This window comes from Colletotrichum scovillei, assembly GCF_011075155.1.
Source record: "Colletotrichum scovillei strain TJNH1 chromosome Unknown Contig00004, whole genome shotgun sequence".
Lineage (NCBI taxonomy): Eukaryota > Fungi > Ascomycota > Sordariomycetes > Glomerellales > Glomerellaceae > Colletotrichum > Colletotrichum scovillei.
In genome coordinates this window covers 3,217,005-3,242,551 of record NW_023336262.1, presented here as the reverse complement: position 1 = coordinate 3,242,551, position 25,547 = coordinate 3,217,005, and the positions used below count along the sequence as shown (strand labels likewise).

At 52.7% G+C, this 25,547-nt stretch overlaps 3 protein-coding genes across 3 annotated transcripts; 1 reads left to right on the top strand and 2 right to left on the bottom strand.

Annotated features, from left to right (window-relative positions):
• Nucleotides 1–1,051: 1,051 nt before the first annotated feature.
• On the bottom strand, nt 1,052–7,952 carry HER10_EVM0011727 (mucin). Its single transcript, XM_035481150.1, has 2 exons — nt 6,112–7,952; nt 1,052–3,084 (listed from the first exon to the last, which is right to left on the bottom strand). The coding sequence occupies exons 1-2, from the start codon at nt 7,426–7,428 to the stop codon at nt 1,558–1,560; spliced, it is 2,844 nt and encodes a 947-aa protein (XP_035335396.1). The 5' UTR covers nt 7,429–7,952; the 3' UTR covers nt 1,052–1,557.
• Nucleotides 7,953–14,027: 6,075 nt separating this feature from the next.
• Nucleotides 14,028–16,730, bottom strand: HER10_EVM0012669 (L-lysine 2,3-aminomutase). Its single transcript, XM_035482059.1, has 5 exons — nt 15,968–16,730; nt 15,732–15,898; nt 15,490–15,677; nt 14,866–15,416; nt 14,028–14,813 (listed from the first exon to the last, which is right to left on the bottom strand). The coding sequence occupies exons 1-5, from the start codon at nt 16,232–16,234 to the stop codon at nt 14,481–14,483; spliced, it is 1,506 nt and encodes a 501-aa protein (XP_035335474.1). The 5' UTR covers nt 16,235–16,730; the 3' UTR covers nt 14,028–14,480.
• A 1,627-nt stretch (nt 16,731–18,357) lies between these two features.
• On the top strand, nt 18,358–19,711 carry HER10_EVM0003214 (major facilitator superfamily transporter; the record flags this gene model as incomplete). The annotated part of the gene is made up of 4 exons (XM_035472898.1): nt 18,358–18,646; nt 18,713–19,021; nt 19,086–19,185; nt 19,261–19,711. 4 exons carry the CDS (start codon nt 18,358–18,360, stop codon nt 19,709–19,711), a joined length of 1,149 nt encoding a protein of 382 aa, XP_035334786.1.
• Nucleotides 19,712–25,547: the final 5,836 nt, after the last annotated feature.

Here is a 25,547-nt window from a genome sequence, read left to right as displayed (position 1 = left end):
ACGCACATCATCCATCTATCCGTACCACGGTATCCAACATCAAGGACGGCACTAACGTAGTGTGAAAAAGATTGCCCCCGCCCCCTCACTCCCGTAAACGTCTTTCCAAGGAATGTTTCCAGCCATGATTGAAGCAAGGGACCGGACTAGAGAGGAAGAACCAGGGAAGGTACAAGACCAAAAAAAAAAAGATCCGAGGGGCTCGCCATGACAACAAAGGAACCCCAGGGTTCATCCCATCATAACTCAACCACACTGACAACTTCAAAGTGCCAAGATGTCCAAACTCACTCTCCCGTCAAAGTTCAATCCCGTTCCAAGTCTTCGGGGCCCCCTTCAAAGTTCTGGAACAGATGTTCCAAAATGAAAATGGGTTATTTGTCTTGTGCGTGGTACTACGTCTGATAATGAACTTCAAATACCTTGTTATCAGGGAAAATCCATACCTCGATACTCTCTTAAAAAAAATAAAATAAAACATGCAACCCATACCACCTATCTTCCCTACCGTGCCCAACTACGCAGTAACCGACCGTTTCGTTTCAAATGACCCTATAACGTCGTCCATATTACTGTAAACCAAACCTCGGAACATCCGATAAAGGAAGGGAAGGAGGGGGGTCCGACCGTAAGTCGGGCTTAAAAGCTAGTTGGCTATCAACCAGGTTCCTGGGTCAAGTCAGACAGAGGCTCAGAGCCACGTTGACTGTTCACATAATCCGTATTACCTCTGCTCTGTACCAGCCCTTCACTCCATAGCCATGATCTAGACGATCCATCCATCTGGTTCAAGACTCGTCCACTGTGCCGGTTGAGTGCTTATCATATATGCCCGTCAGAGTGACTGACACTTGTCACCTAGTGCCCCCTTCATGCGTGTCGTGCTCACGGTAGGTAACACTGCATCACCTCCCTTTCTGTGACAAAAGGTGCATGTCACCAATGCGGCCCATCACTCCCTCGTGGCCATGCACCCACCACATGGGGGATCACTGGAGAGCCTGAGCGGACTTGGATTCTTTATGATTTCTTTTTTTTTTTTATTCATTTGGTTTGGCCTATTCTGTTGACGCTTTGCGCGCGAGCGCATCCCTTCTCCCAGTTGACGGTGCTACCCTATGCAACTCCTTGCTTTCCCCCCTTTTTAGGTAAAAGATCTGCCATCTCTCTAGACCTTTCTCTTCTCCAACGTATCCGTAACACTGAGTCAAATGTGACAGGCGGAAAGGGCGGTTAAAGGCCCTGATTCCTCTCCGACTACCACATTACCCCTCCCCCCCGGCCCCCCTATGCTTCTTCTAACAGTGACTCCCAGCTCTAATACAATTACCCCAGAAAAGGTCGCTTTGGAAGAATTTTGTTGAGATAGGAAATAATAGACACTATGGAATTTCGGCAGTATACAGATTGAATGGGGGTATAAGAAACAGTGCTGTTTTCTAAGTTCATTATGCAGGTTGTTGTTTGCAATCTTGCTGCCTGTGTCTAACGGGCGTTTGTTAAGATTTGCGATTCGAGAGCATCGGGTCCGAGCATGGTCGAAAGGAATGGCGAGCGCTATGCCGGTCCTCGCCGGACCTTATTCCAAAAGCGCTTCATGACGCCTCGGTCGTTGGCCTGAGCGTTTTCCTGGTCCATGGCCGCGAAGTGACGTTCTATGCTCTCCTTTGACGACGCATCTCGGACGTACGTCGACGTCGGAAATTCGTCTTGTAAGCCGTTGGATTGGAATTTCCTAGGCGGTAACGGCTTCTGTTGCCAGCCGTACATCTGATCCTCGTGGGCTCGGAGGTCGGGTCGGGTGAGGGTCATGCGCAGTGTCATTTCTCTCGCCTCTGCCGGCATCCGTGCGTATTCCGTCGATGGTTTGGGAGAGTGAAGCTGATCATTCTTGATGGGCGGCGGCCGAAGCGCTGTCATTTCCACTGTATGGGGCGTCTTGGGAGAATCCGAATCAAGGGATCCATCATCGCTGAAGATCGACGACCGATCGTCGGCGAGAAAGGTGCGGAGATTTTCTGACTCGTCCACCAACGCTGCCCTGGATTGTCGGTATTTCAATGGCTTGACGTCCTTGCTAGGCTTGGTGGTGACCATTGCTTCCTTTGAAGGAAACCCGAACTCGATGGCCTCGTCAAACTTTTGAGGGGAGGCCAGATATACTCGCAGTTTCAGCCGGGCCTCGGGATCTTGGTAGTGTGCAGCCTCCGGATCAAAGGCAGCGACAGTGTCCTGGGGACTATGCTTTGGTGAAATCAGAGACAGCGCCCGTGATCTTCGCCGGCCGTGTCCCGGAGAGCTTGTCTGAGGGCTGACTGGAGAACTCGAAAACAGCGGGGTCGTGGGATGGCTTGCACCGGCGGGTGTTGTACCGGGGCGGTTGGTGGAGAGCGAGTTGCGGCCGAAAGGTATCTTTGAGATGGACAGGTGCCTGCGAAACGACGGCCTGCGCTGTTTCGAGTTGGCCGGTAGATCCTCTCGCAAATTGGCGTGGTAATCGTCGAGATGTAAACGCAGGTCTAGGTCGTCATCCTCCTCCAACCAACGGAAGCTGTCGTAAAAGGAGTCCCGCTTCTTCTGGGCTTCAGGGGATTTCTTCTCTTCCGACTTGGGCATTTGTTTCCTCGTATCTTGGCTCGGCCGCCGAGACTCCATTGTCGAAGGTCTCACCGATAGAGTCGGACTCCACAACTCGTCTTGAACAATCAGGCTAGAGGCTCGTCTTCGAACTTTGTAGATGGCCTCATCCGCAGGGTCAAGGATGATGTCGTGTCTCCGGTTTCGGGAAGCAACAATCTGCTCTTCGGTAGTCAAGTGCCTCTTCCGAATCTTGTCGGGCAGCCGTACGTAGACGGAGGAGCTCGTCGAAGCGCGGAAGTTGGCACGTCGAGAAGGCCGTCTCTTGACACGGTCGGACACTTGATCGGATGCAAGTCTGGCTTGACGTTCTTTACGGCGCTGCTTCAATGTCTTTGGTGTGGGTGCGGTGTCTGGACGATCAAAGTAGATGTCGATATGTGTGGATGGCGGAGTAGGAGCCGGGGCAAGACTGGCAAAGTGAAGACGTTCGAGGGAGCTAAAGTACTGAAGAAGGATTTAGTAAGAGTTGTGAGTGAGGTGAGGAAGAAAAAAAAGGATACAAAGGCGTGGCCGGGAATGTAGATGGGGGCAAGAATGGAATTGAGAAACAAGGAGGGCATGTAGTGTCTTAATGCAGGAACGAGCAGAGGGAGGGAGACGTCGTGTTCCCTCCACTTGCACTACTAAAAGTAGAGTATGGAGTATGGGACTGGAGCCAGAGACTGTGCTCGTCCGCACCGCACCGCACCTGTGTCGTGTTGCGTCGTGTTGCGGTGGTGCTTGTGAGCGGGACCTGCATTGCATCTGCTGAGGTGCATGACGGATGGAGCAGCTGCCGTACCGTACTGAGAACGGGATGTACGAAGGTACAGAGACACGCAGACACAGGAAGGAATGACTTTGGAATGGACATTGGCTAGCCTGGAGCGGGTGCGATACCGCAGTCATCAAGCTGCAGTACCCATAGGCAGAGATACTTTGAGAGAGACAGAGGAGCACTTGCTCGAATCAACTTTGAACGCCATCCCAATACATCGAGATCAGCGACGCTCGAACTCAATTCAGCCCCCCGGCCTTCAAGGGACAAGCTCGGGGTTCTGGGATTGGGATTGCTTCTACAGGCAATCTAGGAATAGCCCGGTAGCCGACCCATGACTTTGGACGCAAAGCTCCAAACCGTCAATTGAGACAGGAGGGGCGGCTGGGTGCCAGGGGGGAAGAAAGCCGGAAGGCAAAGACAAGTAGTCCGTACGTAGGAGGGAGCTATGGCGGTAGTTCCTTGACTTGCGTGGGAGAGTGAGTGAGGGATAGTGAGGGAGAGAGCGTGAGAGAGAGTCCGTGATGCATGTCAAGTCAGGTCAGTGCATCAGCACCATGCTCAGCGTCAGTGCGGATGCATGTGCCGTGCGTGCATAGTGACTATTCTCAAGGAGAGACGACAGACAAGACGACGCAGACACGGACGGCACACGCCATGCGGGAAATAGCTCTAGAGTCCACGCCGCACCAAGTTCACCAAGAGCACTTGCGGCTTAGCTCGCTTGTCCGTTCAGCCAGCGGCACCACTTGGTGGCCCGGGTGGGTTCCATAGAATGTGGGAATTGGGATGTGCTGCCGACCAAAAAAAAAATAGGCCCGCCGTTGCAAATATGAGTAATGATGGGTGAGGAGGGAGTCCGAGGAGGATCGGGGGTTTGGCCTGAGTGGACGAACGAGGGAATGAGGAGAGACATGACGGATGGTTGGGCCCAGTTTCTGCACTCGAGTGAGACATGTCGTTCGGTCTTGGGTTGCACAACGGCACGGGAACTGTTCATGGCTGAACTGGCGGGCCGGGGTATGTTGTGTGTGAAGGCGAGAGTGAGTGTAAGAGTGAGAGAGAGACATGAGAGAGACACGCCTCATGTTGTGCTGATAGTGCAATAACGAACTGTGCAGCACGTATGGGGGCAAGGCAAGCTGAATGAGACCAGACGGTGTAAGGACCAGACTTGACGAGCAACGAGTGATGAGATGATGAGATTGGACGACTTGGTATTGTTGTCGATGATGATGGTGTTGTTGATGTTGTGATGACAATACACTCAACAACACGATGCGATTCGTCATATGCGAGTTCGTGAACGAACACCGCCGCGTCGGTCTACATCGTGGCCTGCGCCCCCAATCCCCTCATCTTCAGCTGTGTGCGGAAGGGGAACACGCTCTCTTCAGCGGTTGGCAGCTATGCATATGCATGAGCATGAACGCAGATATGGCCAGAAGAGGGGAGCCTTGTGCCGCCCGCGCCTGTACCTTGTGCCTGATGCCAATGCTGACTGGCCGCCCCCCCAGAGCGAATGAAGGTGATATTGGGAGCCGAGTGCATGAGGGTGTGGGGACGAAGATGCGAGTTGGGGGCAGAGAGAGATTGAAGAACGAGATGTGCTGGGTGTTGGTTAGACGGAAAGGAGGTGATGATTGCGAGCTGCTTCCCGGGGGAGAGGGCCCGAAGCAGGCTGTTTCTTTCTCGGGTGCATGTCTCAGTGGACACTTCACTCTCACTCTCGCTCTCCTCACTCACTCTCACTCGCTGTAAGTGTATCCTCTCCGCGGCGCCGATGCTGCAGTTGGGCAACGATTCGGCGAGCCAACCTGCATCGATGGGTACCTGAACGGCCCCCCCAGCCGCGAGTCCCCGCTGCAGCTATACGGCGGAACTCAGGCGGCTGTGGTTGGCGAGGTGAAGGTACCCTGGACTTGGGTCGGAGACTCATTGGAGGAAACGGATAGCTCTTGTCCAGGGTCGGTCTGGACCTTTCCAGCCAGCTAGCCAGCAGAAGAGCGAGCGGTGATGAGTGTGAGGTCAGACGGGCAGACAAAACTCTCGTCTCTCATCCTTATCCTCATCCTCATCTCACTCTCTCGACTCGAACGCTCAGGAACCCGAAAAGAAGGCGGAGAGAAGGCGCCTCGACTCGCCTCGCCCTCGTCTCGTCTCCTTATGACCGGCCGAGCGCACTTTCATCCGTGTCCTTGACAACTCTCCCTACTGCGGTCTGTGCCTCTATTTCTGCCCAGAGCTGGGCCAAATGGCCACGGGAAATAAGCCCGTGCAGAGCAGAACAGGGCCGAGGACGAGAAAGAAACAAAATGAAGTGGAATAAAATAAAAACGGGCGCCGTAGTTCCGTCCTCAAATTTGAAGAGATGGCGTGTCTCTCGGCTCAAACTTCCTCGGCTGGGGGGGGAGAAGGGGGGCTGGCTAGCTGGCTGCGCTAAGTAAAGCAACGAGAGACTCGGCACTTGCGAATAAAGGAATGCTGCCCATTGGGACGGCACATGGAATGGCAGATTTTCGGGGTTGATAGAAAAGTGCTCGAGCGAGGGGCCGTGAAGATAAAGAGACAAAGTGCAAAGGGGGACAATTAGGAACGGAATAATCAGACATAGAGAGCACCAGAGAAGACAAAGCGAAGTCTCGCTTGGGGGTAAATCGGGTCCACAAAGGAAGGGGAAAACAAGATCAGACAAATAAAATGTCTTTGCTCACCTTTCGCTGAATAGCTTCCGGCAACGCCTCGAATTCTTGCTTCGTCATCTGCGCCCCAAAGGGCCCCGACGATGAAGGCGACACCGGCGGAGGCGGCACAGTAATTGTTGCTGATCCGGTGGTATTGACCTTTGTCGGCTTCACAGCCATCGTCGCCGAGTTTGCGGCAGACACCGTCGTCGCCGTGGTCTTCTTGCTGCCGCTGCTGTTGCTCTTCTCGTGGCTCTTGCCGCTCCTCAGCGTCCACGTCGTCGAGTTGGCTGTCGCGGTCGGGGTAGGGCCAGTGCCAGAGCGGGAACCCGACTCGGAGCTCGTCCGGGGAAAGTGAAAGTGCTGGTGGCTCCTCGACGAGTCGGGCCGCAAGTAGAGGTTATGGTATGACGATGACGAAGGGGACTGTTTATGATGTTGCTGGCTCTGTTGCTGTTGCTGCTGGTTGTGCTGGAGCAAACGCAGATCGGGCGAGCTGTACCCGTCGAGTCCGTGATGCAAATAGTTCCAGAGGCCGTGAGACCGGTCCACGCTATCTTCGCTGGTCCGTCCACCGGCCGCCGTCTCCGCTGCTGCTACTGCTGTCTTCTTGCCATTGCTCCTAGCGGCGTTGTTGTCAACTCCCCCAATGCTGAGGAAGCTGTTGGTAATGGTCGTTGGCGCCATTGTCGCCGTTGTCGTGGTGGCTGTCGATGCCGACGTGGTTGTAAACGTTAAATTTGTTGTTGTTGTCGTCGTTGTCGATGATGAAAAGCTCGAGCGTGCGGAAGAGTAAAACGAAGTATTATTACGGATACTATTGGAAATAATGTCGGTGTTGGTGCTGGTGCTTCTGGTGGCTCTTGTTGATGAAGGATCTCTGTCGATCTCGTCCTCGTCGATCAGAAAGTGCGCAAGGGGAACAGAAGAAGGAGACGGGTTATTAGACGAGCAAAGGATAAACTCGTCTGCGTCCGTATCCGTGTCGTCAAGGAAACTTATGAGCTCATGCTGAACCACGCTGGCAACGCTCCCCATGTCCTTATCCATCGTTGCCGCCGCCCAGGGACGAGGGCGGTGCTGGCATAACTTGTCCTCCTCCATCTCCCCCGGTCCAAGCCTACCAGTCGATGGTGACAATCGTGATGGGTCCCACGGCAGCGTGCCCATCACGCCAGGTACGCGCGCCGGGGCAGCGAGAGCACTGCCAGCAAAGGCCTTCATTCGTCCACTTGCCCGCTGTTCTTGCTCTGCCCAGAACCTGGACGAGAAGGTTGTCGATGACATCCACAAACTTTCCCCCAATCGCCTTGAATCCTGCTGGCTTGTCCCCAGCAGCGCAGTCATGGTTGCTACACTTTTTGCTCCGCTGTGAGGCACCAAGTCACCAAGGTCCAACGAGATACTGCCGGATCTGGTATTGAGCTGACCTCACAAAGTCCGGGAGTCCCTGCCAGCTGATGGGGGCCTTGTGCCTGTGCCTGGGATACGTGAAGAGGGTCTTCCTCTTCCTGTTGGTTCCGGATCCACTGGGTGAAGAGGAACCAGGGAGCAGGGGAACATGCAGCCGAACGGCGAATAGAGTGGTAGCGTAAAGGTAAGGTAAGAAAAAGTATGGCTCAATCCACCAGCAGGGCTCCAGAGTCTGAGAGCTCAAGAGCCCAAAAAGAGGGTCGCTCTAAGGGACCGGGGTGAAACTCTCGAGAATGGTATTGATAATGTTGATCACCAACACATTCGGGTATGACTTTGCAATAAAGGAAACATGAAGCATTGCCAATTTGGAGGGTTCATCCTGTATTTAGATGTCAACAGCACACATCGAGGACTTCAGCCAGCCAGACATAGGGAGATTTGAGGTGTGACCTACATCATTTATCTCGTATCCCAATGGTTGCTGCTGACCCGGAACGCCCGTCTCTTGGTTGACGAGACAAGGCCAGCACAGCAAATGAGCTTACAAGAGCTGCATGTAGCGAATTTCACAAGCGCTTCGCGAAGCACACCAAGCGCAATTTTAGCAGCAACCGGAAAATCTTCAGCGGTTCTGCAGCTTGTCGAGACGGCAGCCAGTCCAAGAAAGTAAAATGCCTCGAGAGGGAGGGCTGCGTCGGTTTGTCATACGTTCGGGCTGTAGTACAACATTTCCGCTCCTCTGCATGTCTCGCCGTCCCGTGTCCCGAAGCAGTCAAGACCGTCGGTTCATCAAGCTTTCACAATCATACTATTTTACTGTGATAGACAGCGTGACGGCTTCATCTCCTTCCCCCGAGACTTTTTTAATGGTGCGGTTGCACATGGATGCGGCGCCCGCAGATTGCCAGGCCTCCATCTCACTCTTGCAGGAACACACTCTACTGTGGTAGTCTCGGTCTCTGTCGAGTAACGGAAGCAAAACCAAACTACACATCCATCTCGTGAGTCTGTGCTACCTCGTCACTCTGCCCCCCTGCTTGTGTGCCTGAACATCATCATCCACCCCCAAATTTCACATCGTCCCATGTTCAGCCCCAATGCCGTGTCGCGGAGTCCAGCCAAACCTTTCCTTTCTACCTCTTCCGCGACGTTAAGTTCAGACGGTCTTCTCTCGCATTCATCCTAGGAACTTTCTTTCTTTGGTGGGGCGAATTGTAACCCTGTCAACACGGCACAGATAGACTCGCTGGAAAGTTACATTCACGAGAAATGTCGGGAGTCTCGAGAACGGGATAATGCCACCATCGGCGGCCCTGTTGTTTCCCTGCTGACGGGCGATCATTGGACAAGGTCGTTTAGTCAGTCGACAGAGCCTTATCAGCATGAACACCCAAAGGCAGAGCTCCACGGGACAGCAAAAATACATGGAATAAGAGAAAAGCATCGTGTACTTTTTGTTTCACGGTTTCACCGACGTCGCGGAGGGGACAACCTTGGTTTGCGTAGCGGGAGCACTGATCAGAGCCTGAACCTCAGCCCCTTTCCGACTAGCTCGAGCTTCGGGAAGTACAGAAAGTTTTTGCTTTTTCCTTCTTCTACTCTCGCATCTCTTTCCCTGTCGTGAGATTACGAAACCGGAGAAAAAAAAAATACACAGCAGAGAGCCTGCAATTTATTCGAGGCAAGCCTTGCGCGACGTTGGACGCTTGAGCTAGTAAAGATGAGGAGGACCTTAGGGGAGAAGCCAAGACCAGCCGCACTGCACACTGCATGAGGCTACGGACGTATGAAGGCAAGCTCTCGAGTGTCCGAGATGAACCGTCAGCAGACGGCATTCTCGTGGCTTTCCGTCCAACAAGGCTGCGTGGCTGCTTGAATCTAGACTTCAAGCCTTCTCTCGATTATCGCGGCCCCCACACTACGAGCCGTTGAATGGCTGTGCCCCCTTGCCGTGTTCGGTCAGGTCACAGATGTCGCTGTCAGCTTCCAGATGCTTGCCTTTTCGTCAGCAACGCCCGACGGGCCAACGGCCGCCGCTCAGGTATATTATGTCCTAGGGACGTTAAGTGATTGTCAGTTATGAGCGCTTACAGAATTCATGCTCGACGCGAATGTGCCAGTAGGCATTGCGCGTTGCCGTTATAGAGCCCGCATGATATGGAGTGATGTGACGAGGTCCGTAAAGAAAAAGGGGAGCAACTTAGCAAGAAAGCAACCCTACTCCCTGGTGAGGGTTCCTCCGGGAAATACGGACGCAATGAAACCTTCCCTTTCTCTCCTGCGTACCGATCGGCACCTCATTCTGGGGCTCTGAGGTCACAGTCACACCGACACGCCGGGCACAACTCCACGAGGGGAGGAGCCATACGGGTACGGAGTAATAGAGAACTGGAGTCTGGAGGGACACAAAACTTGCAAGATGCAATACCGCGCCAAAAGGATGTGCGCCCCTATTTCCACCATCCGACGGAATTCGGCACTTCAGCAACGGTGGCAGAGACTCGAGCGAGGTCATGAGGACGCCTGTCTTGCCCTTGGATAAGCAATCACACGGGGGACCTTCAACAGGCTCTGTTCGTACGATAGTTTGCATTGCCGGTGCAACCCCATCCGTGAGTCGCTTGGCTCTTCCGCCTGTGCGATCCCCCGATTCCACTTTTCCCGTCAACTGAACGCCTCCATTCTGGCTCATGAATCGTCCCTTCTTTTTTTGCCTTTTCTGCCTTTCGTCCCGCCGTTGAGTATTGACTCAAGGGGCTTTTTGAGACGAAATAGGATAGCTATATCGCAGATCTTATGGCTCTGGCTCATCCTAAACGGGACGTGGCCAGCGGGCTCAGCAGCAAACCGGATGAACCGTTGAAAAGCCCCACGCATAAGGTGAAAGTGGGAATATACCAAATGGGATAGCATAAAGTTGCTGGAGCCCACTGGTATGCAACTTTGAACCGCGAACCCTTCGCGATCAGGGAGACAAAGAAAAACTCCACGCCCATTACGACGCCGATTCCCGAAACAGTGGAGGCCCGTGATTAGCTTTTATGCAGCTACGAGCATCCCCTCGCGTTCCAGCTCTCTGGAGACAAAACTTATCTCGAGTATCGTCAATCTTTGCACATCATCGTCATCGGTGCAAAACCCTACCGTGCTCTTCACGATCCTAGCAGTTCAAGATGAGCAGAGAAGGTCCAGGATAGTCGAGAGCTAAATTTGGAGGGTTTCTTACAGCAAATATCGAGCAGGTTATCTCTTCGTTGAAACACCAATTTACAACCTGGCCCCAGGGCTCACAAAGGCCACGCACGACTCGGATTGTGAAGATTGGCGGGGCCCCTCGGCCGAGAACGAGTCAACGTCACCCTGTTCATCATCAATTTAACTCCTTTTTCTTCCCGTTTCTGGAAGTCTTTTTCTTCCTTTGCCTACAGCCATTGCCCCCGTCCGAGTACGAAATTGTATGCTTTCTCCATATGTCGTCTCTCGGGTCCATCCTTTGACAAACACGTTGTCGCTTCGTCCGTGATCACGAAACACAGAAAGAATCAAAACATCGCTTTATTCCTCGCCCATGTTTCCGCGCGTAAGAGGGAGCCGAAAGACCCGATGGGGCCCCTTCCTGCCCTCATCCCAGGCTCCTCCACAGCGCCAGACCCCCAGAGTATCGCGGGACCTATTCGCTTCCTGGGTTATCCGTTTCAGCATCTAATTGTCGATAATTGGGTTACCAGGTTGTTCGTAGGTCATCATCGACCGGAGCCTCATCTCTCCATGGCTGGCCTCGCTCAGTCCCTGCAGAAATCCTTAGCGTGAAGGAGAAACGAGAGGCGAGTCTGGACCTTGGCGACGAAAGAAACGCTTGACCGCTTTCGTGATCGAAGCCTGTCTGTTCATCAACTGTTGATACAACGACAGAGGAAGTGATAGAGATTCGCAATGTCCACACCGCAGGTTCGGCATCTTCCAGAATACCCACTGATGATCATGTCGACCCATCTGATCGATTGGCACTCGATTCGAAGAGAAACGATTCCCCTTCCCCCCCTCGTTGCCCACTCGTTCCGCTATTTTCTCCAACTTCGGGTCTCCCGCACCGACGGTGTGCCCGAGGGGAGGGCCTCACCGCATGCCTCGCTTGTCGATGAAGCCCGAAAACAAGCAAACATGCCCTCGCTGGCAACGCAAGGTCCATCAAGCAGGGTCTTCGGCACAACTTGAAATATATCCTGCTTTACTGGTCCCAGGGTGGCCGAGGGAAGGGGGGTTTCCTAGGTGTGTGCGTCTGTCGGTCTGTGCCGGCGGGCCATTTGTAACCCAGCAAACTGCTTCTTCTACACGGCTGCTTTCTTCCCTGCCTCTGGACGTGTGTTTCTTTGCTTCTTCGCACCTGCTGCGCGCATGCGGCACGTTTCGCGACTCTGACAGAAAAGCAACTGCGCAAACGGGTCCATTCTTCACCGCCTACTCTCATTTTCAACGTGAGCTGCTCCCTCAAAGTCTGTCCCGTGGGTTCGTCCGTAGGAGTGAAAACCCGCGTGGTATGAGGGTGTCGCTCTTCCACACAAAGTTCTTTGCCATGCTGCCTCGACGCGGAAGAAGGCTCGTACACGGAGGTTAGCGCTTGAGTCGCACACGTCTCTTTCCTCTGTACGAATACTGTACTCCGTACTCTCCCGTTACTTTTGGGAAAGAAAGCAATCAATGGCGAGTCATTGTGATGTTTGGTCGTACGAGGGCTTGAGCGCAGCTTCAGCCCTTTTCTTCAAACTGAGCTTCTCTCCGTTCCTAAAAGGGGCATCAATCGTTCGAAAGAGGCAATTGGCCCTCTTTCCTGTGGATTCGAAATATTGAAGTCAAAAAAGTGTCCGGTGGTCAGATGAATTGAGCATGTAGTAACCTAGGGGAGTCTGAGGAGGAGGTGAAGTTATCGACGAAACTGAGTCAAGTTTCAATGTGGATTGTCGTCTTCCCCGTTGTCAAAGCCACTGCCACTCTCGAACGAAAACGTCCGGGATCTTTTCTGCTTCCCTCCTCCTTCTTAGCTCGCCGCCACGCGCCGATATTGCCTTCTTCGTCTTCCAAGATGCATGCGACTGGTCCATTTCGCTCAACGGCCGAGTTCCCGCCTGAATTATTGCAGCCAGAGAGAAGTCTAGAAACTAACAAAAGATCCAACGACCGTGGTTCTCGGCTAATCGGCAAGAAAATAACATTCGCTGCGCTCGATTGTGCTCACAATGCTAGAGTCCCAGAACGGTGGCGTGCATGTTCCTGCCAAACTCCATCCCACGAGCATAGTACTTTGTGCAATGGCCCTCTCCCGTGCCCATCGCTGCTATGAACAGAGCTGGGGGCTTCCAGAACTCTGCCAATGCAACGTCGCTAAAGGGAAAAAGAACACGATGAGTGAAGACGGAGAAAAGCCAATCTTAACCTCATCTCAGCTAACACCCCCGCCTTTTCTCATAGCCTCCGGGAATGTTACACCAGACATGGAACACAAATCTTTTTTGGGGGGAGACCGTTGGCGAACCACGGAAACCAATCTTCTGGGAAACGAGAAGACGGAAATAAACGTCAGGTGAGTGAGAAAAGTCCCGAGAGGAACCTCACTTCGTATTTCCCTCCTCCAGGCTCCTTCACTGTCCACAAGTGCGAGTTCAGGGGGGGCGGGGTGGCAATCCACGCGCCGCGACCAGACGTTACTATCCGTAGGACAACCCTGGCCTACCAACGAAGTTGCATTATTACTCCGTTCACTTTGAATCTCATTCTGGGCCCCAGTAGGATCGAAGAAGAGCTGCACGTCATTCGTTGACGTTGTCTTTGTATGTCTCTCAGTCTGTCACCGTGTGGGCTGTTCTTGTGTGTTAGGAATGCCGCAGGAGAGGGGGTGACATGCCAGTAGGTTGTTTCGTTGGCTATACGCAAGCAGCAAACAAATCGAAGGTGTCTACTAGGATATTGAAAGACAGCCTCATTCTGCAGAGGTGTAGTAGAAGGTCTGAAGACATGAGAATGCCGCGGTGCGCTAAAGTAGTTACGTAGTGCTACTCCTTGAACATGACTATTGTCTCTTCCGCTGCTCCCTTGCTTGAGAAACATCTCTGAACAAAAGAGAGATAGTTTCCAGGCTGGCGAACCCGTCTTTCCTGCTCTTCTGCCTATCTGATGTGAAATCGCAACACTTTACCCCTCTTTCATCACACCGGTTACCCATCATGGCAATGAGGCTGCAGGACAAACCAACAGCATATGCTCGACGTCCTATTGGGAAATCTCACCTGAGCAGCCTTCAGCCGCCAAACAACAGCTTAGACTAAGAGGGTGTGAGACCCCTGACAAGCAAACATCAATTTTGCCCTCCTCTCTCCAGACACTGTGTCCGGCTCAGTTCAGATCATCCTTCAGGAGCGCATGATATGGCTGTCATCGTACCGGGCCGTTCCTTTCTACACAGGAGCAAAACTTCCGTATGGAACGATATCAAGGTTTCACAACATGGGACTATCAGATCAGCTCTGGGCACTCTGGTCTTTATATATATAGACGTATGAGATAGTTTAAACCTCTCCCATCAGGAAAGCTTTTCATCTCTCCATGGTCATTATAGTACTGCCCGGCCATCAACATCCGTCTCTCGTCACACACGGTGATCACACTGGCCTTACATAATCCTATACGCGGTCTGCAACCAATCGCCGGCTTCTTTGTAACCACAACCAACAGCGGCAGTTACCAGCCATGCAGTTCAAGACCAGAACGGCCATTTGGTCTGGTGCCGGGGTTTGGTACGTTGTATGAACAAGGAAAGGAACGCCTTGCCCGCGACAGGCTGTGGACAAGGCCCCTCATCCGTATCCCGCGTACGCCACCTCCTTCCCATTCGTAAGATGTCGTAGCAGAGCTGATAGATACTCTAGATGACCGTCATGTCCATGGTTTCGGAAGTTATATTGAGCCGACTCGCAGAGTCTGGACCGGACTCAACCAGTGTGTCGGGACGCCCCATCCAGAAAATCGGTTGGTTGGGTCTCGGGAAGAGAGTCGACAGGGTCGTAGTACTCATACACCTTGTTTTCCTTGTCACGACCCGTCACTGCAGGTGCCACATACGTTGATATACCCGTCTTGCGGTCGTACGATCTATGAGTGCTTGCCAAGCGCTTTCCACCGCCTCCAGGGAGATCCACTACAAACTGCGGCATCACGAAACCGGCAATGGAACCCCTGATCTTGGACTCCAAGTCGAGGATCGTTTGCAGAGGCGTTCGCAAGTGCTCCACCATCTTGACCATGTCACACTGATAGACATAGTACTAGTCCCGTCAGTCCTGCACAACAGGCATCTCAGGGAAGGGGTTACGGTACCGGGAGGATGTTGTTATTCGCCAACTTGCGGATGAGCATCGACATGGTGCCTACATCATCGTTGACCCCGCGGAGTAGCACGGTCTGGTTCCGTACCACGACCCCGGCTTCGAAGAGCTTCTGGCTAGCTTCCTCACTGACCCACGAGATCTCATTGGGGTGGTTGAAGTGGGTGTGGAGCGCCACCGCCTTGCCAGCCCTCCTCGCCTTGTTGGACACCGAGACAAGGGCATCTACCCAAGTATCGTTGGGATCCAGAATGCGAGTCGGGCAAACGGCAAGCCCCTTTGAGGCAAACCGGAAGCGACGTATGTTGGGCATCGAGATCAGTCTATCACCAATCAGTTCGATTTGGTGAGGCGCCAAGTAGTACGAGTCGCCTCCAGAGACTACAATGTCCTGCAGATCCGGTGTATTCTCGATGTACTGGAACACCTTCTCCCATCTGGCAAGGATGGGCTTGAACGAATGCTTGTCGACGGTTTCGGTGTTGGCACCTACTGCGTAGGAGCGAGTACAGAACATGCAGTATGTCGGACAGACGGACACGGCTTCGGAAAGATTGATGTTAGCCAATACATCAAGGAGGATCGTGCTTGGCATATGTCTGTTGGTAGAGCTTACGGAGAAACAAAGCCTTATCTGGGTACCGATGGACGAGACCAGGAACAGGTGAATCGGCCTCTTCGTGCAGAGAATCAAGCGTCAGCCGCGGATGATCCGGTACCATGGACGACTGAGTCGGGATGAACTGGCGAAAGATGGGATCGTTGCGAGGGTCAGTCCAGTCGATACGACTGAGAACATACGGGCTGTGGCAACTCGAATTAGCACCTTCACCTGATATCGACTAATATTCAACCCACGTAAGCCGAACAGACATGGTTGCCTTCTTGATTCCTGCGAGGACGTCGTTGACAAGCTCGTTCCGAGGCTCCAACTCTTTGCTGGAACCACGGACAGGGATGTACTCGGGCAAGGTCGCATCAAGAAAGCCTCGCAGCTTCGGAAGTCTTTCGACCATGTTTCTACTCTGCACATGGGGGTGGTGTCAGAATGCAATAGGAAACTCAATTGAGAAGGGAGAGACCTGTCAACTTACGCTCCAACGATAACTCAGGAAGTCCTCTGTGGATATATCTTGCCACCATGGGATCTTGCGCCAGAACTCGTCTCGTCTGTCTCGGTCTGATCTTGATACGTCTTCCACATGACCGTGGTACCTTGATCCTTCGACAACCGTTTCAGAGGCCGCGGCTTGAGCTGCCTGCAAACGAGATGGAGTGGCAATCCAGCGAGCTCCTTGGCCACGTTGTGTTGTCTGGATAAAACGAGCCGCTGCCCGAACCGGTATACTAAACAACAACATTATTGTGCTAAAGTTTTCCTAGTCTTGGGGGCACGTTGGGCAGCCAAAGCTCTAGGGAAACGGTCGCCGTTCCGTGGGCGTTGCGGAAATCTTCGGCCGTGCCTAACAGCAAGCCGTAACGAAACGGTTGAAATGACCTAGGCTTGGCCAATATGCGGGTTATCACCGCCAGCGTCTTGTCGTATGATTACGGTCAGCACGAGAGGTTGTCGAATAGTGCGTTGGCGGAAGTTCGATGCAGCGAGTCGGAACTGACAGATGGGAAAAGGTGTTGTAATCATCAGATAAGAAATCTTTGAGAGATATCCCGATGCAGGACGGGATGAAGGAGGGGGGAGGTAGTGGAGGTGTTGGCATATTTCACTCCTGCAAGAACTGTCTCGACATATGGCCAGATTGGAAATAACAGAGGGCGTTTCGATCTACCGCTGTCCATAACCGTTGGTGAACAACCAACAGTGTGGCAGGGGGCGGAAGGCAAACACCAAGATCAGCCTTCAGCAAACAGGTTACACGGAGAATTTTCCTTCAACGGAAAGAGTATTCACCAGCTCAACGGAAAGTCACGGCCAGGTCCTCCTTCTTTTGATGAACTTCCTGTTCAGCTAACTAAAGTCGACTCGGAAGGTAGGTACTGTACCCAGGAGTAAGCAGACTGTTTGCTATGACTTCTCGGAAAGCGCAACACAACCTCGTCTTGTGTAACCTTCCTCTACTTCGCCATAACTCGGGGTATCTTTTACTAACGGCTTTACTTCCGATGACTAGGAAGTTGCTACGCAGGGTGGCAGTCTAGCTGTGCGTTCACTCACAGTAGCTCGAGGCATAACGGCGGCCACCCCCTTACTACACTTCCCCGCGGCGCTTGAGGCGAGAGGTACCACCACAACCTTGCATTATTGCCACGTCTCGCGCAAGTGATATGTCCATGAAATCACGCTTATACACGCTTTCATCTGCGCAATATCCAAATCGAGCTGCATTTGCATATATCCTGGCTTGGTCCACTCTACCTCATCGTCAAACGCTGACTTCCTATTAGCTACCGAGTGTCTGGTCACGCATGCTAGTCCTTTGTCTAGCATCCCATCTCCGAGAAAAATCCCTCGAGAGCCAGCGGTTGGGGCCCTAGAAACTCTCCACAAACCCAAGACAATGCAATGCCGGCCGAGCTGCTGTTGTTGCACACCGACTTCCGTATATCATGCACTCGAAACGAAGGTCCTGGCCAAGTACACCAGGCTATGATACTGGCCTCTGTCTAACAGCATAAGTCTAGTTACATTGCATGGGATAAACCAACAGCCTCTCTCAACGAGTCAAGGCTAAGTCTCCTGTGATACTTCTAAACTACAACAAACATTCGGTTGGACCAGGTGTGGGCCCTTGCCTGGGCTTCCCGCTGATCTCACCTTGGAGTTGCCGGACTTACGCCAACAGCGAATTGCATTCCCAAGCTTGGTCTGAGTGAAATCGGGTGGGAAGTGTCCGGGGATTGTCCGTAGCTGTGTTGGTTTACAGCTTACAAAGAAAGACCTGGCACGGCTGAGCATAGTGTTAAAGAAGCCCGTTACCCTTGATCCAACCTTCATGAAGCTTATGTGCTAGACTGGTGTATCTACTGTTGTCATCTCTCTCTCTCTCTCTCTCTGAATAACAGGAAAAAAAAAACAGAAAAGGACCATCAGATATTATCAAGTACCTACCACAGCCATGGCCGTGTCTAGACCAAGTCAGCTCGATCAGCGTACAGCATCAGTGTCTCAGGTAGCGGCCAGTCCAAACATGGATGTCGAGGAAACCACACGCTCTAGGGCGTGTGGCATGCCGTCACTCCGCCATAAAACAGGCATAGGGCATGTTCATGGACCCCTCAGCTCTCTTCCTTGCTTCTTATAGCGGACCTAACTGACCTGACTTACGTCCACTTGAGCAGACTGCCGTCGCTGCGACCCGTTTCTCACTCCAGCCCCGCTGCCATAACCCGCCGTCCGGCGTTTGCCCAGACTCAGCAGCCTTCGACGGTACATCGTGCCTCTAACGACCAGGTCAAGGTCCTATCAGGAGAGCCCGTAGACGGTGGATGGAGGGCTTGGTCTGTACTTGTAGGATCAACGGCGTTCATGATCCCGACGTTCGGTCTAATGACGACCGTGGGCATCTTTCAGGTGTATTGGAAAGAAAACCAGCTTGCTCCGTGGTCTAACACGGGCATATCCTGGATTATATCCATCTTTGGGTTTCTATCTGTTCTACTCTGCGGCCCCTTTGGCATCCTGTTCGACACGTTCGGGCCCCGATGGCTCGTGACCCCCGCAACAATTGTGTACAGCGCGGCCTTCCTGGGCGTCGCCTTCAGCAGTCAATACTGGCAATTCATGGTCTGCTTCTGTGTTGCCGGTATAGGTGCAGGTAGGTTCTTTGTCTATCTCGGGTAAAGCGTAACTGTCAAGAATTATCCTAACGTTACGGACGTAGCGGCTTTGACCACCACTGCGCTAGCCGTTATTAATCATTGGTTCGACGACAAGAAGGGACTGGCCATGGGCATTTGCACCATGGGTGGAGGACTGGGTGGCGTGATCTTCTCCGTGGTGCTTCGGTTCACCACGAAGAACTTCGAGTGGACGACGGCAAGCCTCATCCACTTTGCCATAATTTGCGCCTTTTTATCCCTCGGGTGCGCCTTGACGAGGCCCAGAGTACTCAAGGCTCGCAAAGGAAAGATGTGGGACTTTGCCTGCTTCAGGCGTTGGAAGTTTGTCCTCTTCACCTTCAGCGTATGCGGTATGGCAGTTGTACCACACCAACTTCATCAAGTATCAGTAGCCCTAATGCAATGTGATGGCAGGCTTCGAGTTGGTGCTGTTCGTAGCGTGGGGTCTCCTACCCACGTATGCCAGAATAGTCAAGCTCGGCGATGTATTCTACTTGACCCTTGTCTTCAGTGTGTAAGTTCACCCACCCCCTTGATCGTCGTGGAATCTCAGGGCCGGCGCTTGGTTCTTCAGCTCATACTTTCTCAGGGGGTCTTCCTTCGGCAGGATCGTTCCTGGATATTTCACCGATAAAATAGGCCCCTTCAATGTGACTATACTCATGACAATTTTCACAGAGGCGGTCATGCTTGTGTTGTGGCTAGCGTTCGGAGACACGTCCGCGCCTACGCTCTATGCCGTGGCTTTTTGTCTTGGATTCGGTACCGGTAGCTTTGTGTCGACGGCTGCTACATGTCTCGGACGACTCTGCGACCCGCAAGACAGTGGCACATACATCGGCTGCTGCTATGCTGTTGTGAGTCTAGCAACGTTGGTCGGCAACCCAGCCAGTCAGGCTGTCCTAGGGGACGGTGAGGGCATCCGCCCTCGCTTGATGATTGCCTTTCTTGCGATAGTCCTCGCAATGGCGCTTGTGAGTTGCTGCTTTGTCCGGTGGTTGTGTTTGAAACGCAGCTGGAAATGGTTGGCGAAGGTGTGATTCGAAAAAAATTGTTGACGCCAAACATCCGACCACGAGCACGAGGGCCGAGAATTCCTTTCTTATTTATAACTGGAGTCGGCAAGGATCCCCTCAGACTGACGATGGAGGATGACTGGGTAGACCGGCAGTCTTGGCTATCCCGGTGAGGCACTGTTCCAACGTGGTTGGCTGACGACAGCGTTGACTATCTGGTTCAAGGAGCGCCTCATGCAGCCCTCGTCGAAAATGACTTGCAGGATCGGACCAAAGGTTGCAGGACGATGACCGCCCAACGCAAAGCGGTTACGAGATCGTATGATAACAGAATAGTGAAGCTGGTCAGAGCGAACGGAATGACATACACCGCAACTTGAACTGTTTTTGGACGCTTTCATGTTTTACTCCCTTAGTAACCTTGAATACATATACTTACTTACCTTATTTGACCCAAGGGGTTTAGCCAAACTTTCACACCATAGGAATGCGTCCTCGAATCATGTTCGCGCAATGGCTTGATAGTACCTTAGGCCCAAGCATGGCGGCCTCCCCTGCTTGTCATCGAGTTATCCGGCCGGCAACGGCACAGTGCCTTCCTTGACATACTTACCGTGATGGCCATTTCGCCTACATGGATTGAAGATCTGGATATGCAAGTTATCAGACGTGCGTATCTACAATCCCACGGGGAAAGTGTCCGGAATATCCGCCACGCCTTCCAAGGCCGAGGAGACATGGTACAGCCAACGGGGCTCGACGGGCCAAGACCGGGTATAAGCCAGCTTACCCCATTTTTGCACAGTTTGACAACTTAAAAACCATCATTAGGGACTTTGTGAGCGTCGGGGATGAGTGCGGCGAGGAGTCGAATTGGCTGTGGGCGGTTGAGGCTGCTGGTCGATACAAAGGGTAAGATTTCCAGTGGAACAGGTGGATTCCATTACAGTAGAGAACGTCCTACTGCACAAATCACTTGTGAGTCCAACTAAAACCGAAACTGTAGCTCGAGGTCCAACTAGGAGCCGTTGGGAAGTCCCGTCGCCATGGCTCTTGGGATGAGCCTTGACCAGTCGTGGTCTGCCATGGAGACCGCGAGACGAGGTCCGGATCAAGAAATCCGGTAAAATCAGACTCACAACCACTGAAAGTTATCCAAAGGGAGGTTTACGCGACTACAGATTCAAGACTAAAGTGAGACTAAGGTACGCTTCACCAGCAACCGGGGTTTGAGTAAGACTATCGAAAAGATTCGGCCAGTCGCGGGAAAAGTGTCCCGCCTTTGAGGTGAATAGGGTGGGAAAGAAGGATCTTGTGAGGACATGGGAAGACCCAGGGGTGGCAGACTAGTGAGGGTGAACCCAGTCGCCGACACGGGGTTTTCCGTTGTTGACTTAAGGAGCCTATGCCGGAGTCGGCAGCCTTTGACAATGAAAAGTACAGATAGGTTTCGAAGACGTCAACGCCGACTCCTGTCTGCCGTTGCCATTCCTGGGCATTTTTCCCAAAAAGAAAGCAGATCGTCACTGCTATGTTCCTGTTCGGGCGCTTATTCCCATGCCCGCTGCGCCGCGAGCCTGTGAGGTGGGACATACGACCCATCCGTTCTCCGTGCGCTGTGTGACATTGTACGACGTGGCAACTTGTGGGGGATCAATGAACGAGACCTAGGTCATACTTGGTATATTCGTACCATCAATAGGCCCCCGTATGAAGGCAGAATTTGCACTTCGCCGCTTACATCACAACGAAGTGGACCGCTGAGAAGGCTACTGGCCGTCAGTTGATGTTCCATTGAGATAACACTGGGCCGGCTTGGAATAGGAAGTTCGGTGAGCGGTTCGAGTCATTGTTGTAGGTATGTCGTGTACCAAAGAACAGCCCTCGGTGGGATGATACCTAGGGGGAGGGCCTGGCTCGAGATTGGGATTGACGAAAGGAACACAGGGGCGCGAGGCGTTCGGACGAGGCCAGATCCGCGAGACGCGGTTCCTCTGCAAACGGCCAAGCCACACCCGTTGGAATGGAAAGAAAAGCAATCCCAGGGCTTTGCACCGGTTCGATTTCTTTATCCCGCCAGGGCGGTGGTTTCGGCGCGGCCCGTTAGCCCAAGTTTTTGGGGAGGGGGAAACGACGTGATCGGCTGTCTTTGTTATTCTGGATCAGAAATGTCACGATCGAGAAACTAGTCAAAACCTTAAACAGCGGTCGACGTTTTTGACTCTAACGCTCCGTCATGACATTTCTGATTCTATTTGGGATAATTGTGTAAGGGAGAGCGCCACTTTGCTATACCGAATCCGCTTCGATATGGAGACCGGGCGTCCAAGCTCGAAGACATACGGGATTCCGCCCTCTGGCCCCCCCTTGGAAAGTGGACAAATACCTGTTGCTTATCTCGCGTGCCAAGGCGAGATGAATGTCTGATTTGAAGTATAAACTTACAAGGGGGGCAGAAGAGCCGAGACGGTGACGCAGAGGTTAACGGATCGGGAAGACCTGGTCGAAGCCCCTATTGTGAATGTGAGATGTGAGCACCACGGAGGCCCGGGGAAGATCTCGGAGGGTCCTCGGTGTGCTCTCCCGTCCACGAAGATGGGACACGTTTTCTTGGTCTCACTACGTGCTCACCGTCAGACTGCGTCCTGCAGGCCAGAGACATCAGATCAGGTCGGCGGGCGGGCGCCGACGTGACATCTCGAGCATCGTAGCGCGACTTCTGTAGTCTAGCCCCGGAGATCATAGTCATTGTTTCGGCCGTAAGGGCCCTGGAGAAGTTCGAAAGTGTTGTAATAGCGTTCAAGGGTGGTCAACAGCTAGACCAAAACCATCTTGACCGAGGGAGGAGACAAACAAGGCCCGAGAAAGCCCTGTGGGGGTCGCTCAGCTGCCACCTTCAGGTCGCTACGAACCGCAGCATTTATACACGGATGTTTCACCGGGTAGCTGTTTATGGGCACATTCGCGTGTGAGGATAGCTACATATAGTATGCCTCCTCCGTCACTAATCGCGGCTAGAGGCTCTGCAACAATGTGTAGGAAGGGCCATTGCCATGCTCGAGTGCCTTTGCCGAAACATGTTTCTCCTCCTTGTGGGACTGTTTCCTTCCGTTTACTTGTCTCTGTCAGAATCAATCTTTGCTGAGTCGCTGGGATGGATGTGAAGGATGCTACTGGCACAAAGGAACGCAGCTATATTGGCCTGCATTCCCCGCGATGGATGCCAATCACGTCCTAAGTTCAAACCAACCCATCCGGCAGGCGACAATGCTAGCGCAATACGACCGAAATCCTGTTCCTCTCCTCGGGGTACTTGAAAGAAAGTAATCACGATGCTCGCGCATTGGAGGCATGCCCCCTGAAGTGCTCTGCTGTGTGCCTGGGTTCCGCCACCACCCAAGGCGGCCAAAATGAGGGGTTCGAACTCAACCATCCAATACACAGGAGGAGCACCAGCTGGATCTTCTGCAAAGTCATCATTAGAATCTGAACGTGTGTGTTACCACCCCTGTCATGCCGCCTGTCACATTCATGGCACTTGTCGGCTCGGCGAGCCTAGTCACGGCGCCCTTCTCATCGCTGGCCGTACCCCCGATTTACTCTTGACAGGATATGAGAAGAGCTGTAAATGCCATACTTGAACTATCCCGTCCCCAGAACCATTATGTCCCTAGTACACGACTCTTATCAGTAAAGCCAAGTGAAGAGGAAACAGTGAAGGATCTTCTTCAGAAGGGTCACTTCTCCGCTAAACCGGTCTGCTGTGCGACAGCAAGGATCACGTTCCCTCACGAAGCTCTTTCCCTTTCGCAGAAATGCTGAGACTGTCTCTCTCGAACATGTTCTGGGTGTGTTACACATGGTCCCGAGTCCCTGGGTAAGGCCCATGGGATGTTTGGCTTCGTTTGTGAACCTTCAACCTCAGGAGGTAAGAAGCCTCTGAGTTAGACAAACAGGGCTTTCGGACCACGGCCTATCTGAAGTTAACTCCTTGTGCATCATAGCTTCTAGTCGTTTCTCGTCGTTATGGAAGTTGGCTAACGCTGCATTTACACTACCACGTAGCATCTGGAAACTAAGTAGAACGCCTCCTTCTATCCGTATGGTCCGGGCATTTACAATACCGGTCCTCCTTTGACATTATATATCCGCAGCATACAGTCGCGAAGTAATCTCGGGTGTAAACAGTGCCGTATATACCTTTCGTGATACTGTACATTTGTGTACTTTATGGCAATGCTTTGATGACCGCTCACCCAACCGCCTGAAAGGCAGTTGCCTCTCTGACTCTTAGCATCCTGCCCTGATTCAAACACACTATATCCAAGCTCCGTCCTTGTTCAGCTACTTCTTCAACATATTTCCCATGTTTCGTCAGCAGCCAGAGGAGGTATCTCATATAATGTACGAATACAGAGCTTTAACTAGGTCTTACATGGGTTCTTGCTAGAGTAAGGCCTGCCCGACCCTCCGCTAGCCCCTTCAAAGACCTCCCCAGGCTGAGTTCGACACTCACCGAACGAGTAGCCAGGCACTCTTTAGCTTTCACATACCCTGAAACGGCTCCCCTACAACTAAACTACTTACTTGGTTCACGCCCCGAAACAGCTCTTCCATAACCTCTCTATGTTTCTCGACCCAAATTCTCAGGATGCTAAATTGGATTCTTCGGATTCCGAAAGAGGTCCTCTAACCACCGAACCAGAACCTCGGATCGTTGGGGTAGACTCTCATACTCTTATACCAGAGTACTGTCAGTCAAACCTTCACTATAACCGAACGCTACTCCTTAAATTCGCCAACAGTGTCCTCAGCCGCAGTCATGACCTATGCCACGGTGATTCGGCAGCAGGCATAGCGCTACCTTCGACGTGGTAATCGTAGACACCGACCCTCTGATGGGGCAATTGCAATGGATTTAGGCTGCATCAGTCAGACGGCCACTTTCGGATGTACGTAGACGACTTGCCCGATCTCCGAGTAAGCATCGACCTTCCACTCCCTATACACACCTGTGAGATGCATCACAGTACTCCTACAACGACTAGCTGCCCGTCGACCATCTGCAAATGTCGATCGCCCTTGAGTCCACAGGCTCCAAGTACCGCGAGGACCGGGCTGACGGTCACGCAAAGCCTGTATTGGGCAAATTTTCAACTTGGTAGTCAATGCAGGTGGATGATGAGCTATGGAAGTTTATTTACAGGCTATGGAACTCAACTCCGCCACGAAGTCACCATGGAGAAGGATACTATCAATCCACTGGAGATGCTCGCGGGTTGTCTACGCTTAGGACTTAGTCGATCTCTGCGACACGCTGCATCATAGCACTATTAGCGGCACTGTAGAGGACTTGAAGAGTTGAGACAACTGAAAATAGCGTAGTGAGCGTCTACTTGACGTCGCCAGAGTCCAAAGATCTCCTTCTTCCCCCTGAAACGTACTCTGGCCCGGGATATTAACCACCTGGCCTCGGGCCGGGGGGAAGCCTTACGAGCCCCCCACAAACGACCACCAATACTTTGCAAACAACCCCCGATTCTATTACATGGTCCCTAATGGCGACTGGCTTTTGTGAACTATCCATGGTTCTCATAGCGAATGCAAGGCAGACAATGCCTCTTTCGGCTTTGGGATACAAGTTTCCTCAAATGCAGTACAGACCCCAAACTCTCACCCCTGCGATATCCTCAGAGAAACCATCACCACCCCAAATCGACGACAACAAACAGGTCACCACATGTTTGACGATACAACATTATCAAAAAAGACCGTTGTAAAACCAAACGGCCCAAAAAAAACGGCGTCACACCGTTGGCGCTTACGGCCGTAGACTCCTGTCCGTGTGGGCGCGCAAAGC

Bases quoted from the DNA above. Each gene is read 5' to 3' on its own strand.
- HER10_EVM0011727 (XM_035481150.1), bottom strand. From the start codon at position 7,428: ATGACTGCGCTGCTGGGGACAAGCCAGCAGGATTCAAGGCGATTGGGG. The intron at 3,085-6,111 runs GTGAGCAAAGAC...ATCCTTCTTCAG, and splicing joins CGGAAGCTATTCAGCGAAAG to TACTTTAGCTCCCTCGAACG.
- HER10_EVM0012669 (XM_035482059.1), bottom strand. From the start codon at position 16,234: ATGTTGTTGTTTAGTATACCGGTTCGGGCAGCGGCTCGTTTTATCCAG. The intron at 15,678-15,731 runs GTGGGTTGAATA...GAGTTGCCACAG, and splicing joins ACCATGTCTGTTCGGCTTAC to CCCGTATGTTCTCAGTCGTA. The intron at 15,417-15,489 runs GTAAGCTCTACC...ATCTTTCCGAAG, and splicing joins AGATAAGGCTTTGTTTCTCC to CCGTGTCCGTCTGTCCGACA.